A 12,499-nucleotide genomic window follows, 5' to 3' on the forward strand; every position below is an offset into this window, starting at 1 on the left:
TGCAGTCACCGAAGTGCCCCTGAATTACACTGCATCCTCCCTGGCTCAGTCCTGACTCTGGTATCCACGTCCTCCCCAGCTGAGCGGCACAGTGCATCCAAAACTCGGGCATAGCCACTGTCCCGGCTTGCTGGCCACCCACCTCTACACGTCACACTGTCAGTCCTGTGGAAGCTAACACAAAATCCAGTCGCCAGGTTACAATACTTGGTCGCCATGGCGACCTGGCGCCCGGGATTTGTCGAGCCCTGATGTAGAACCTTAAGGTGAACTTGTAAGGATGCTAATGAAGCTATTTAAACGTCAATTGGCTATATTTTAACAAGACACCCCTGCCAAAAGAAGGATCCCATTGGGGCTCCACTTCCACAAGTCCATTTTGTCATCCCCGGTCCACCCCGCACTGGAGCCACTCCCACCCTACCCAGTAAGTGAGCTAGCTTGGCTTGGGTACACTATCTGCTTGTTTGCTGTGATAGGGAAGCTATGCATGATTTCCTGGGTATAGTTCACATATCTCTTTAAATTGTTATAAAAACATCCAATTTGTGTTCTCCTGAATGTCATAACCAGTGTTAAAAACATAGAGCATACTATGAGAAAATGTGATCTTGAAATAATACCAGAATGAGAATAATTGACATGATGGATATTAAACTTTAATAGTTAACATATATATATTCTAGTATTTATAGTAATATTTAGCCAGATCAGACAGTAAAAAAAACACCAAATTAATTTTATAAGCAAAAAAAGTCCCTGGTAGGAACCTTGATATCATGTTCAGTGTTAATTACATAAGGAACAGCTGTTCCAAAATACTGTTATTTATCCACTTGTGTTAATTTTGTGCAATTATTTTGGTAGTAATAATCTTCTGTCCTCAACCCTTTTATAATCTCTAATGGTATGGAGGCAACATCATTGGTATATACAGACATATCTTCAACTCAGATAATCTTCAAGTGTTAAATATTGTCACCACAATGGTTTCCAATTACAGTTGTTTGATTAATATTTATTGATATTAATTTTTTTTAATCCATTCAGCAGTATTTGAAATTGACGCCATAGATGCCATTAGTTCTTAAAAATGCATATTGGGCAAAATGGTGTTTTTTGGGGGTTTCAAATTCTACCTGATTGGATTGATCTTTAGACTGAACACACACTATTAATTTGTGTAATTTTCCCAATCCCTTAAATATTTCTTTATCTTTGCATAATTGTCAATTTTAAGACCCTGCTCATATAAATTGCACAATTCAATTTAATCCTAATCTGACTGGAGATAAATTGAGCATATTACACAAAACTGGATTTGACAAGTTTGTCTCATATGGTAATATAATAAATGTTTGTGCACAAGACTAAGATTTTAAACTGAGGCTTTTTAAAGGAAATTCACAAGTTAAGTTATGACTTAAGATCCAGGAAATTGCTGGGTCTATCAACCTGGCAAATTCCTGGCTCTCGATTCGATCCTGGTAAAGAGAAAGGTCATGGTCATGGTCCTGGGTTGTAAGCATTCACACATAGTAAAATCGGGGTTCGATGCGCAGTCGCATACAAAAACCCGGCCATAGATACAGCACAACAGTTGTTGAACCCCAGACGCAAAGAAGTGTCAGATAATGGGTAAAACATAAAAAAAAGCAGAGAAAGTTTATGTATTCCTTATCTAACTTCAGTGTTAATAATAAACTCCTATTTTTTGCTTTTGTGCTATATCTTTATTTATATTGCATTATTTTGCCATCCCTTTCGTTTTTTTTGTTAGTGTTTGGATAGGACATACAGTATTTATTTAAAATTTGTAGCTGTTCCTTTTAAGTCCTCTGAAGTTTGCTGTACTTGTTATATCTGCTGCATTACTTATGGAGTCCTCTTTGACTAGCATTGGGCTCTTGTTACTATTGTTCATGTTATTTGCTTAGAGAATGTAGTAACCCATTCATATTGTTCTTTCTAGTCATTCATCCGAAGATGATCTAACCATGCCATGTCTTGGCCTTCTTGCAAATCTGTGTCGGCACAATCTTTCTGTCCAAACGCACATAAAGTCTTTGGTAAGAATACATTTCCATATTACCCTTTACTTGTCATTACAAGGTAGATTTTAGTTTCGCCCTCATGTGAAGAAGTAATTCAGTACAATTTGTTGAGAATAGATTTTCTGAAATTGTTAGTGGTTGTGTTTTATTACATTAATAAATCAATATAGGTGGGTACACACTGGAGTGATGTGCACCCGGACGACGGGACGATATATTGCATTTGCGGTACACATCAGAACGATGTAAAGGAGGACGCAACAGTACCCCATAAATATAGTGGCCCACACACAGCAATGCATTTAGAGAGTGTAACACACAGGAGTGCCAACAATCTCGAACAATACTCTATTGAGAGGACATTGTAAGGAAATAATATAAATAGGACACACTCTACCTCCCCAGTCCGCAGTACTGCAACTCCCCAGCGATTACTCTCCTACTCCCTGCTGGCAGTGCTGTAGATCCCATGCAGTCACTACTCGTCCTCAGCTTCCCGTGGCACGGTCACTCTGCTCACCTCAGCGGGCGGCAGAGGGTTCTCCTGCTCCGGCAGTGCCCAGCTCCCTACCCGCAACTTGCTACACTCCGTGGTCTCCTCTATCCCTGCACGGTGGTCTCCAGGCTGGGGAACGGGTTCTTCCGCTTCACCACCCCGCTCTGCTGCTGCAGGCACGGGGAAAAGGGCCGCTTGATGGCATTCCCCAGGGAGAAGAGCTCCAACTCCTTCAGCCGCAGGACTTACTATGGCTTCTTAAAGCTGTGGGAGTAGCCAGGGAGCAGCGCGGACATGGTAGGGGCTGCGTACTACTGCCGCAATCGACAACTCCGCCCCCCCCCCCGCACGGAAAGTTCTGCTACATCAGCGAGACGCCACCACCTTTATAAGCAGCGCGTGCCGTGACTTGGGCATTTTTAAAAAATGAGTCCCCAGTCCTCAAAAGTGGGTAAAATACGTGCTATAGCGCATTTGCGAACACTGCTAACGCTCGCAGGAGCACGCTGATTGGCCGTACACACTGAGGGGGTCTATTTACTAAGCAGTGTTAGGAGACAGAGTGAAAAGTGATAAGGTGCCAGCCAATCAGCTCCCAACTGTCATTTTTCAAACACAGCCTGTGAGATGGCAGTTAGGAGCTGATTGGCTGGCACCTTATCACTTTCTTATCACTTTACACTCTGTCTCCTAACACTGCTTAGTAAATAGACCCCATATGACATTCAGGGGTCTATTTCCTTCTAGATGTCTAGAAAACTTTTCACACAAAGACCAAATGCATTTAATTGTACCAAATAACCTGTGTCCTATAGCTTTTATTGGACAAGCAAGGTAGCATCCAACAGGATGTAGTCTTGCTTGTACTGCTCAATACCTCCCTGTATTTCTCCTTCCCTAAAAATTTGATGAGCTTGCCTCACTCTCCTAAATAAAACATGCAAGGTGGGTGTGATTGAGGGGGGGGGGGGGGCTGGGGGGTGATTCAATTAGGTAATCCTGCATATACTGAATGGGCAAGAATGTTTCATGGAAGAGCAGTAATAAGAAATATCATGCAGTACTGTCTGATTCCTATTGGATACAGGTTGGTAATGGCAGTGTTTTTGGATACAGAGGAAAGGTGGTGGTGGTTTAATTTCCTTATTTTTTGGCTATAACAATTCTGATGCAACAATGTCTTATTGCCAAAATAATACCATACATATTAGTGGGGATCGGTATGAAATACCAGCGGCTCAATAACTGCCGGTTCAAATCCCGACACCGGATCCCCAAAGATCGAAGATCCCGACAGGGGTGGTAAGTTTATTATTCCTACCCTTCTCTCCCCTCCTCCCTCTCCAGTGCCTAACCCTAACCTCCCCCCAGGGGTGGCTAACCATAACCTCCTTCCCTGTAGCCTAATCCTATCCCTCCCTGTGGAGTGCCTAAACCCAACCCTCCTAGGGGGGGGGGGGGGGGGGAAGGTGCCTAACCCCCTTCTTCCTGTAGCCTAACACTTCTTGGGGAGTGCCTAACCCTAATCTCCCTTCTGGGGTGCCTATACCTAACCCCCGCCACACCCCCCCCCCCCCCCCCCCATCCTCGGGGATAGGTGCGCTACTTACCCGGCTCTAGAGGGTTGGGATGGCAGGGGTCGGGACGCCGGTGTCCTGATCTCCTTCGGGATATCGGTGTCTGCATTATACCGGGCGTCGGGATTCCGGTGTCGGTATATCGACGTCCAGGATCCCGTCCGCTGGCAAATTGACTACATCCCGTATTAGTTTTCATTCTAGGGCAAGCAGGGGGACCTTCTAAGAAGAGCACTCTTGCGCCCCCTTTTTATCACTGTAGTGGTATGCCCTGCACTCACGGAGATGCTGGGCTGCATTTGGGCCCATATTTTTGGCCAAAATTATGCTGAGCACCTTAAATTTATATTGCAGAGTTTATTATAATTCTGACTGGCAATGTTTACTATTTGGAGTGTGCAACTGCATTTTCTTTCTCTTTGTGAAATTACTCGTCTCAGCATGGTAGCACCTCCCAAAATGTTTAGAATTGGGGTGTGCAGCCCAACCTCACCCCCTCCACAGAGTTGAAATATTAATGTGTTACTGATTTGTGTTTGGATCTTTCTACAGAACAATGTTAAAGGATTCTATCGCACATTAATTAGTTTCTTGGCACACAGCAGCTTGACTGTGGTGGTATTCGCACTCTCAGTATTGGCAAGTCTAACGTTAAATGAAGAAGTTGGTGAAAAGGTGAGATTTTTGTCTTTTCTGTTTTGTTCCAGTGCTCTTTTTTTTTTTTTGTCTTTTTTTTTTTTTTTTTTACAGTGAGGCTTGAAAAAACAAAAATGGTGATTTGTATCTACTGGGCTCACTTCAGTTACATTGTTATTTGCCTTATAGTCTATTTGAGAAATTACTGGATGGCAGAAAGATCAGGTTATATTTTAGTATGTAGTTATCTCAACAACCAAGAGGGTTAAATATCCATAAATGGTCTTGTTTATGTCCAAGCAATGGTAAGACTTGTGATATTTGCCCAAATTTACTAAATATGTGTCCTTACCAGTCAGGTGATTGTTTGTTTGTATCAGTCTGGTCTAATTTAGACCAGACTGATAAAAATGTGTTCACTTGTTTTATATTTTTGTGTAAACAATGGTTCTCACTTAAAAAAAATTTAATTAAAAAAATTCTCCTGTATAGTACAGTGACTTAAGAGGAAATTCAGTTACCCCCGTTTAATTTAAAGGGTGAGAAGGGTGGTAGCCTCATGCTTCAACTCCTGGAGTTATTCAGTTAGAGACCCTTTTTCTTGCCTGTTAAATTATCCTGGTAACAGGCGCTAAGACACAGAATCTGGGATAATTTCCAAACCTGTGTGTTAACATAGTTGCGGCACCCGTTAACAGGCTATTTATCGTGACTAATTGAATTCCCACCTTAGACCTTTTTTTTTTAACCATATGGGTTCAGCAATTATTTTTCTTTTCATCAAAAATGCGTAAATCATAATTTCCACTTTCTTTTATGCAAATCCACAATTAAGCAATGGGTTAATTGATTAGATAACGCAATTATGTTTTCCATTCTAATCTCGCAGAGTACCACACTGTAGGGATCAGCATTTGATTTCTACAGTGCTTTAACGCTTTTTGCTATTCAGCAAAGCAAGCATTAAAATACTCGAAAAATCTTTACTTTATACAGTATAATGCCATACATGCTTTATAGTGGTCTGTTTACATTTATGGGCCGTATTCAATTTGAGGCGTTAAGTCCGGATTCGCAGTAATTTACCGCCGATGACGACATTATCGCCTGTTTTCGTTTTCCTCCGTATTCAATTTGAAAGACTTTCCGCCTAGGCGTTAAGTCAATTAAATGTAATAGGCGGTAAAGTATCGCCTATGAATGGTAGGCGTTAAAAAGTGTAGAATTGGGGTGCAGCCTTCAGACAGTCCCCCACAGGTAATCTGTGTGAAAAAAATGTTTTCAAAAAATTAAGGGCACCCCAAAAATTTACTTTGAAAAAGGGGGTGAAAAAAAAAAAGTTGGGGGTACAAACTTAAAAAATAGCGAACTTTACCTTGGGGGTGTTCCCAAGTATGCCCCAAGTATTTTTTTGATTGCAGGTGTTTGCGGCAGGAGGGTTTTTCACGATTTTTTTAAAGTCACTTTAGCAACTTTAAAATATGCTGAACCCCATTTTCAAGTACCCCAAATTTGATGCCCATAGTTATTTTGCCCAAAAAAACTTCTTCTAAATTCTCTTCTGCATGCAAAGTCGCATTTATGTACCTCTCGCGGCTATTAGAAACCCCGATTCCTTCAGTAGTAAAAAATGGGGGTACCCATAGTGATCCCCCATGTCTACACATCTTTAGGGGGGTCCCTAGAATATTTCCCGAAAATTCTAGTTTTTTTTTAAGCTGTTAAAAATTTACAAAAAAAATGACATAAGGTCCACCTTCAAAAGCCAAACCAGCCCCAGGCTTGACAGCCAGTGGTGGTTTCTAAATATACGGGGAACAAAATGTGTAGGGTTCCACCGTATTTTAGAAACCAACACCAGGCTGCAGGGACTAGTGCTGGTTTTAAATGTAGGGGGCAAAAACGACGTGGGGTACCCCCCTATATTTAAGACCAGCACCAGACCCAACCGACTGGGGTGTAATGCCACAGTCCGGAGACCCAATCACTGGGGCTCCAGGTCCAAAGCATTACACCCCAAGTCGGTCAGCGCAAGCCGGTGATCTCGGGGGAGTCGGGGACCCCCCAAAAAAGGGACCCTCTCCTGAGCACCACAGGCTTACGCTGAAGCCTGGGGATCATCCCCATACCCCTGGAGCGGTGGGTATGGGGGTAATAGGGAGGCCAAATAATGTAGTTCCACTGTAAAGTACAATAGTGTTACAAGTGCCAGCAGACATGCGGCACCTGTAATTTCACTGTAAAATAAATAGTTAAAAAAATACAAAAACGCACACACCGTGACAGTATAACTTTTTACACACACCTACCCATTCACACATACTTATACCAGATGTTCGGTCCCCTTCTCCACGGAGAATATCCAAAAAAACATGGCCCTGCAAATAAGAAATCATACTCTCCTATATCCTGGCGCTGGTATCCGCAGTAATCCGCGTACTTGGCAAAAAAACAACAAGCGACTACACGACCCACCAACGAGCTATGAGTATGTGTGTTGCCACACATACTCATAGCTCCCGAATGCCAGCTGGCTGCACATCCACGGAGCTGGCAGTCCCGAGAGCCAATCAGCGGCCGCGCTGACTGTAGAGCGGCCGCTGATTGGCTCCGGCTACTGACAGTTCCCAAGTGGGCGACTCATACCACGTGGGAACTGTCAGTAGCCAGAGCCAATCAGCGGCCGCTCTACAGTCATCGCGGCCGCTTATTGGCTCTCTGGACTGCCAGCTCCGTGGATGTGCCGTCAGCTGGCATTCGGGAGCTATGAGTATGTGTGGCAACACACATACTCATAGCTCGTTCGTGGGTCGTGTAGTCTTTTTTTTTTTTTTCCCAAGTACGTGGATTACTGTGGAGACCAGCGCCAGGATATACGGAAGTATGATTTCTTATTTGCAGGGCCATGTTTTATGGATATTCTACGTGGAGAAGGGGACCGAACATCTGGTATAGGTAAGTATGTGTGAATGAGTAGGTGTGTGTAATAAAGTTATACTGTCACGGTGTGTGTGTTTTTGTATTTTTTTAACTATTTATTTTACAGTGAAATTACAGGTGCCGCATGTCTGCTGGCACTTGTAGTTCCACAAGTGCAAAATGGCAGGCATGCTGGCATTTATATTTCCACTGTAAAGTACAATAGTGTTACATTATTTGGCCCCCCTATTACCCCCATACCCACCGCTCCAGGGGTATGGAGGTGAGCCCCAGGCTTCAGCGTAAGCCTGTGGTGCTTGGGAGAGGGGGACCCTTTTTTGGGGGGGTCCCCGACTCCCCCAAGATCACCGGCTTGCGCTGACCGACTTGGGGTGTAATGCATTGGACCTGGAGCCCCAGTGATTGGGTCTCCGGGCTGTGGCATTACACCCCAGTCGGTTGGCTCTGGTGCTGGTCTTAAATATGGGGGGGTACCCCACGTCTTTTTTGACCCCTATATTTAAAACCAGCACTAGTCCCTGCAGCCTGGTGTTGGTTTCTTAAATACGGTGGAACCCTACACATTTTGTTCCCTGTATTTTTAGAAACCACCACTGGCTGGCAAGCCTGGGGCTGGTTTGGTTTTTGAGGGGGACCTTTGTCTTTTTTTTGTAAATTTTTACTAATTTTTTTTTTTTTTCTACAGGTAAAAAAAAAACTGGAATTTTCGGGAAATATTCTAGGGACCCCCCCTAAAGATTCGTAGACATGGGGGATCACTATGGGTACCCCCATTTTTATCTCCTGAAGGAAGTCTGGATTTCTAATAGCCGCGGCAGGAAAATAGCTATTTAAAATCCAGACTTTCTTTTGCAGGCAAAAACAGGGGTACCCATAGTGATCCCCCATGTCTGGACATTTTTATGGGGGTCCCAGGCATATTTCCCGAAAATTCCTGTTTTTGTTTTTTTCGGAAATGGGGTCAAGGGTCATTTTTAAAAAACAGGGATAATTTTTTAATTAACTCTAGCAAGTGAAATAAAGTTTAGATTTGGGGTTTAGGGGTGCAGGCTTATAAAAAAAATAGCCTGTACTTTTGGGAATGCCCCCTTAAAACGAAATGTTGCAAAAAAAAATGTAAAAAAAATAAAAATCGGGACACCCCCTAAAAAAAATTAAAAATAAAATTTGGGGTGACAAAAAAAAAAAATGTCAAACAAAAAGCCAAACTAACGAAATTAATACTGGTGGGGTCCCCAGGTATGTGGCAGGTGTTTTTTTATTTTTTTTTAATTTTTTTTTTTATTGTGCAGAGTAGCGGCAGGTGTATTTCTGCAGAATTAAAAAAAAATACCTTTAGGGACTTAAAAATATGCTAGTACCCATTTTCATGTACCCCAAATTTGATGGGACCACTTTTAAAAACGAAAAAAAAAGCTAAATGCTCTTCTGCATCACTTCATCAATGTCGGGGAAAAAAAAACACCAGCCGCGGCTAATTAAAAACCCCGACTTTCTTCTGCAGGCAAAAACGGGGGTACCCATAGTGATCCCCGAGGTCTGGACATCTTTAGGGGGGTCCTAGGATTATTTCCCGAAAATTCCCGTTTTTACCGCCGATCCAAGTATCGCCGGGTCCCGTTTTCGCCTACTTTCAAATTGAATGCGGGGATACGCGGGCACGCGCGCGCGCGCGATACTTTAATGCCTGGAAAACAGGCGAAGCCAGCGTTGCGTCCGGGCCGCGTTAATTTAACGTGCCTCGGCTCAAATTTAATACGGGCCTATATGTTTGTGCTCTATTTAATATTTCTATATAAATGTTAAATATAATAGCACATAAATATACATGTATACATACTAATATAAAGTCTGTGTACACATGTCAATCACTTTGGACAGGCTGTATTTGGACTTGCTCATCGGCAGTCACCATAAAGCAGGGGACGGTGACTGTTCCGGAGCGCAGGACTGAGAATGCACAGAAACAGAAGGCATTGTTTTCGGAAAACCGATAACAATGCCTTCTGTAACATCGCAGGGACAGTGTGTTACCCCAACCCCGCTGTCCCTGCATGAAATAATGCTGAATAGCTTCCATAAATTTCAATAACTGATAAAAAAAATTGTGACGATGTTGCCAAATAATAATCTGGGCAACATCGTCACTATTGCTGAATAGACCCCTAAATCATAGAAATTTAGGAAATTAATATATTGACATTTCCATCTGACTCAGATGTTCGTTTTTTTTTATTTATTTTTTACTGTAAAGTGTTTATGGTTGTAATAGAATATTGGGAGACTTAAAATAAAAACTCATGTGCGATTTAGATACATGAACACTTTTATGTGCGCTCTTCATGTGTTACACATCTACCAATACAATTGCTGCATTACAGTTTTAGAACGTGGTGAGAAATGCCCGTAAGAAACCATTCTGCCATTCTTTATTTTTTTGTTATAGGCTTCCAGGCATTAGAGGATAAAAAGTGCATAGATATTAATATATGTACTCATGTGGCATTAACCTTTTACTGAATACTTTAACAGTTAAATGTGGGTTTATTTTCAGACAGAAGCTTTTCAACTCTGTAGATTGTCACTGAAAATATGTTAGGACTAGGTGCTGATAACAGGAACTATGTCATTTGACCTTCAGTTATTGCTGTGAAGTGAGTGCTGCTAAGTGTGTGCTAACTGCAGACAGCTGTCATGGCAAGGTCAAGTGCCTCTCCAGATCTTCTATATGCTTTTGCTATCATAAGTGGTTTAAGCTTCTTAATATTGATCCATTTTGTTTTCCCATTACAACAGTGTACAGAAATATTTTATTGGGATAGTCTGATTGAATGCTCCTAAGTAACATCCTTACCAATATGTGTTTATGACTTTCATGGTAAAGGATCAGAATCTGGCCTCACTACACATGGGGTATGCGCAGCTATTCGGACAGCTAAACAGAGTCCTGCGATCAGGCACTTAGGGGTAAATGTACGCATGCCCTACCACCTGTGGCAGGGCAATCTGGAAAGTGCAGTTCCTTAGGAAAGGATATCCAAATGTAAGACTTGCAGTGACTACAGAATTGATCTTGGCAATGACCTATTATAGTTTAATTTCCAATTATTCTGCATTTTCCAGAAAACAATAGAAATCACCATCACAACTTTCTGTTCTTATTGGTACAATAATCACTTTCTCGTTTTGCGCATAACAGTATTCTTAAGCTGTACATTTTTAATAAGTATCTGTAGACTTGTTCCCTCTTCCTAGTGCAGTTCTGGCCATTGGAACATTTACCGTTTTTGTGCATCACTTGATGGCTCGCTTAATAAAGTAGGGTTGATCTGTTCTTGGTGAAACTAAACCTAAAGAAAAATGTGCATTGTACAGGAGGGTGACCTATGCTCTCTCCTTGATTGTCGTCTTGGGTTTCTCTTTAAGTTATTCAGAGGTTGATCCCTGCATACTGCCACACTTCTGTAAAAATCTGCCTTGTGCCAAATCTTTATGATAAATGAGTATTGTTATGCTGATCTAATATCTTTTTTTCTGTTTGTTTATTAAAATATCTATCAAACAATTTATATTATAGTAATATCTGTTACAAGCATAAGAATACTCATTTATCAATTTTATCTGTATGAATAGTTGCCCCTCACATGGAGTTATAAAATCATTTCTGGTCTTGGAATAAAATTTGAACTTTACCTTTTACTCTTCTGGAGGTATCCTGGTAACCGTGGTGACTGTAGAAGCACTGATCCGTGCTCTTCCACACCTTTTTCTTTCTTCTCCTTTCCTGCCCCATTTCCAGTTCACCTACCAGGAACCATGTAAATCAATCCTGGCATATAATGGCTAATGTGACCCCAATAATGTCCAGACACCGAGTCGCAGTAATAACATTCAGTGAGTCTAAACCCTGTAGATTTAGACATAAACCAAGTACAATACATAAAGAGTGCACTTTGCGGCACTGCACACACAGAAAAACACTTCTGTTTTTAGTTGCTTGTGGCCCCTTATACCAGTAGAGGAGGAATGCAGGCTTGCTTACATAAGAGATGCAGCCAACTTGAACTTATATTTAATGTAAAGGTAATTTAGATGAGTGATTACTTTGTGAGTAGTGGAATCCCACTATTAATTTTGACTGTAGGACAGATGATTGCTTAGAGAATTTCACAGGTGTCCTTCCTTTTTTTTTTTTTTATTTATGTAAGGTTATTGTTGCATTAATTCACTGCTTTAACTACTGGTGAATTGCAGGTAAAACTGGCCTGTGAGATGAATTTTGCATTGCAAAGTTGTTTTCTGGTGTGATGAATGAAAGCCTCTCATCTTGTCATAGAGAACCGACTGTTCTTTAATTTTATTATCCCATTGCAGCCCATAAAACTATATAGACTATATAATATGCAGCACAGTAATACCATATTTTCATCGCCATCTTAAATTTATTAATTTGTTTTTTATCACATTTACTTATTGTTTAACTTTTTTTTTTTTTTTTTTGTATAAAGCTTTTTCATTCCAGAAATATCCATCAGACCTTTCAGTTAATATTTAACATTCTTGTAAATGGAGATGGGACTTTAACAAGAAAGTATTCTGTTGACCTACTTATGGACCTATTAAAGAATCCAAAAATTGCTGATTATCTTACAAGGTAGGGCTATGTGTTTAAATAACTTATAATGCATTTAATACTGGATGACAGAATAAAATAACCATGCAGTTTCTGAAAAAAAAATTGCTTATCTTGTCTCTTAGAAATTAAACCTGTAATAAACACCAAAACTTGGTCATTT

The 12,499-nt window shown here is 41.2% G+C and overlaps 1 protein-coding gene across 1 annotated transcript in view; it reads left to right on the forward strand.

The window, feature by feature from the left end:
- The window catches only part of CIP2A (cellular inhibitor of PP2A), an 86,972-nt gene that overhangs the window by 37,536 nt on the left and 36,937 nt on the right, over positions 1-12,499 (forward strand). Inside the window, exons 5-7 of the mRNA XM_088481106.1 lie at positions 1,973-2,069; positions 4,680-4,802; positions 12,212-12,357. Of these exons, the coding sequence (XP_088337232.1) occupies positions 1,973-2,069; positions 4,680-4,802; positions 12,212-12,357 (366 nt within the window). The remainder of the gene's footprint in view (positions 1-1,972; positions 2,070-4,679; positions 4,803-12,211; positions 12,358-12,499) is intronic.

This window comes from Taudactylus pleione, unplaced genomic scaffold (assembly GCF_031769625.1).
Source record: "Taudactylus pleione unplaced genomic scaffold, aTauple2 ptg000265l, whole genome shotgun sequence".
Classification (NCBI taxonomy): domain Eukaryota; kingdom Metazoa; phylum Chordata; class Amphibia; order Anura; family Myobatrachidae; genus Taudactylus; species Taudactylus pleione.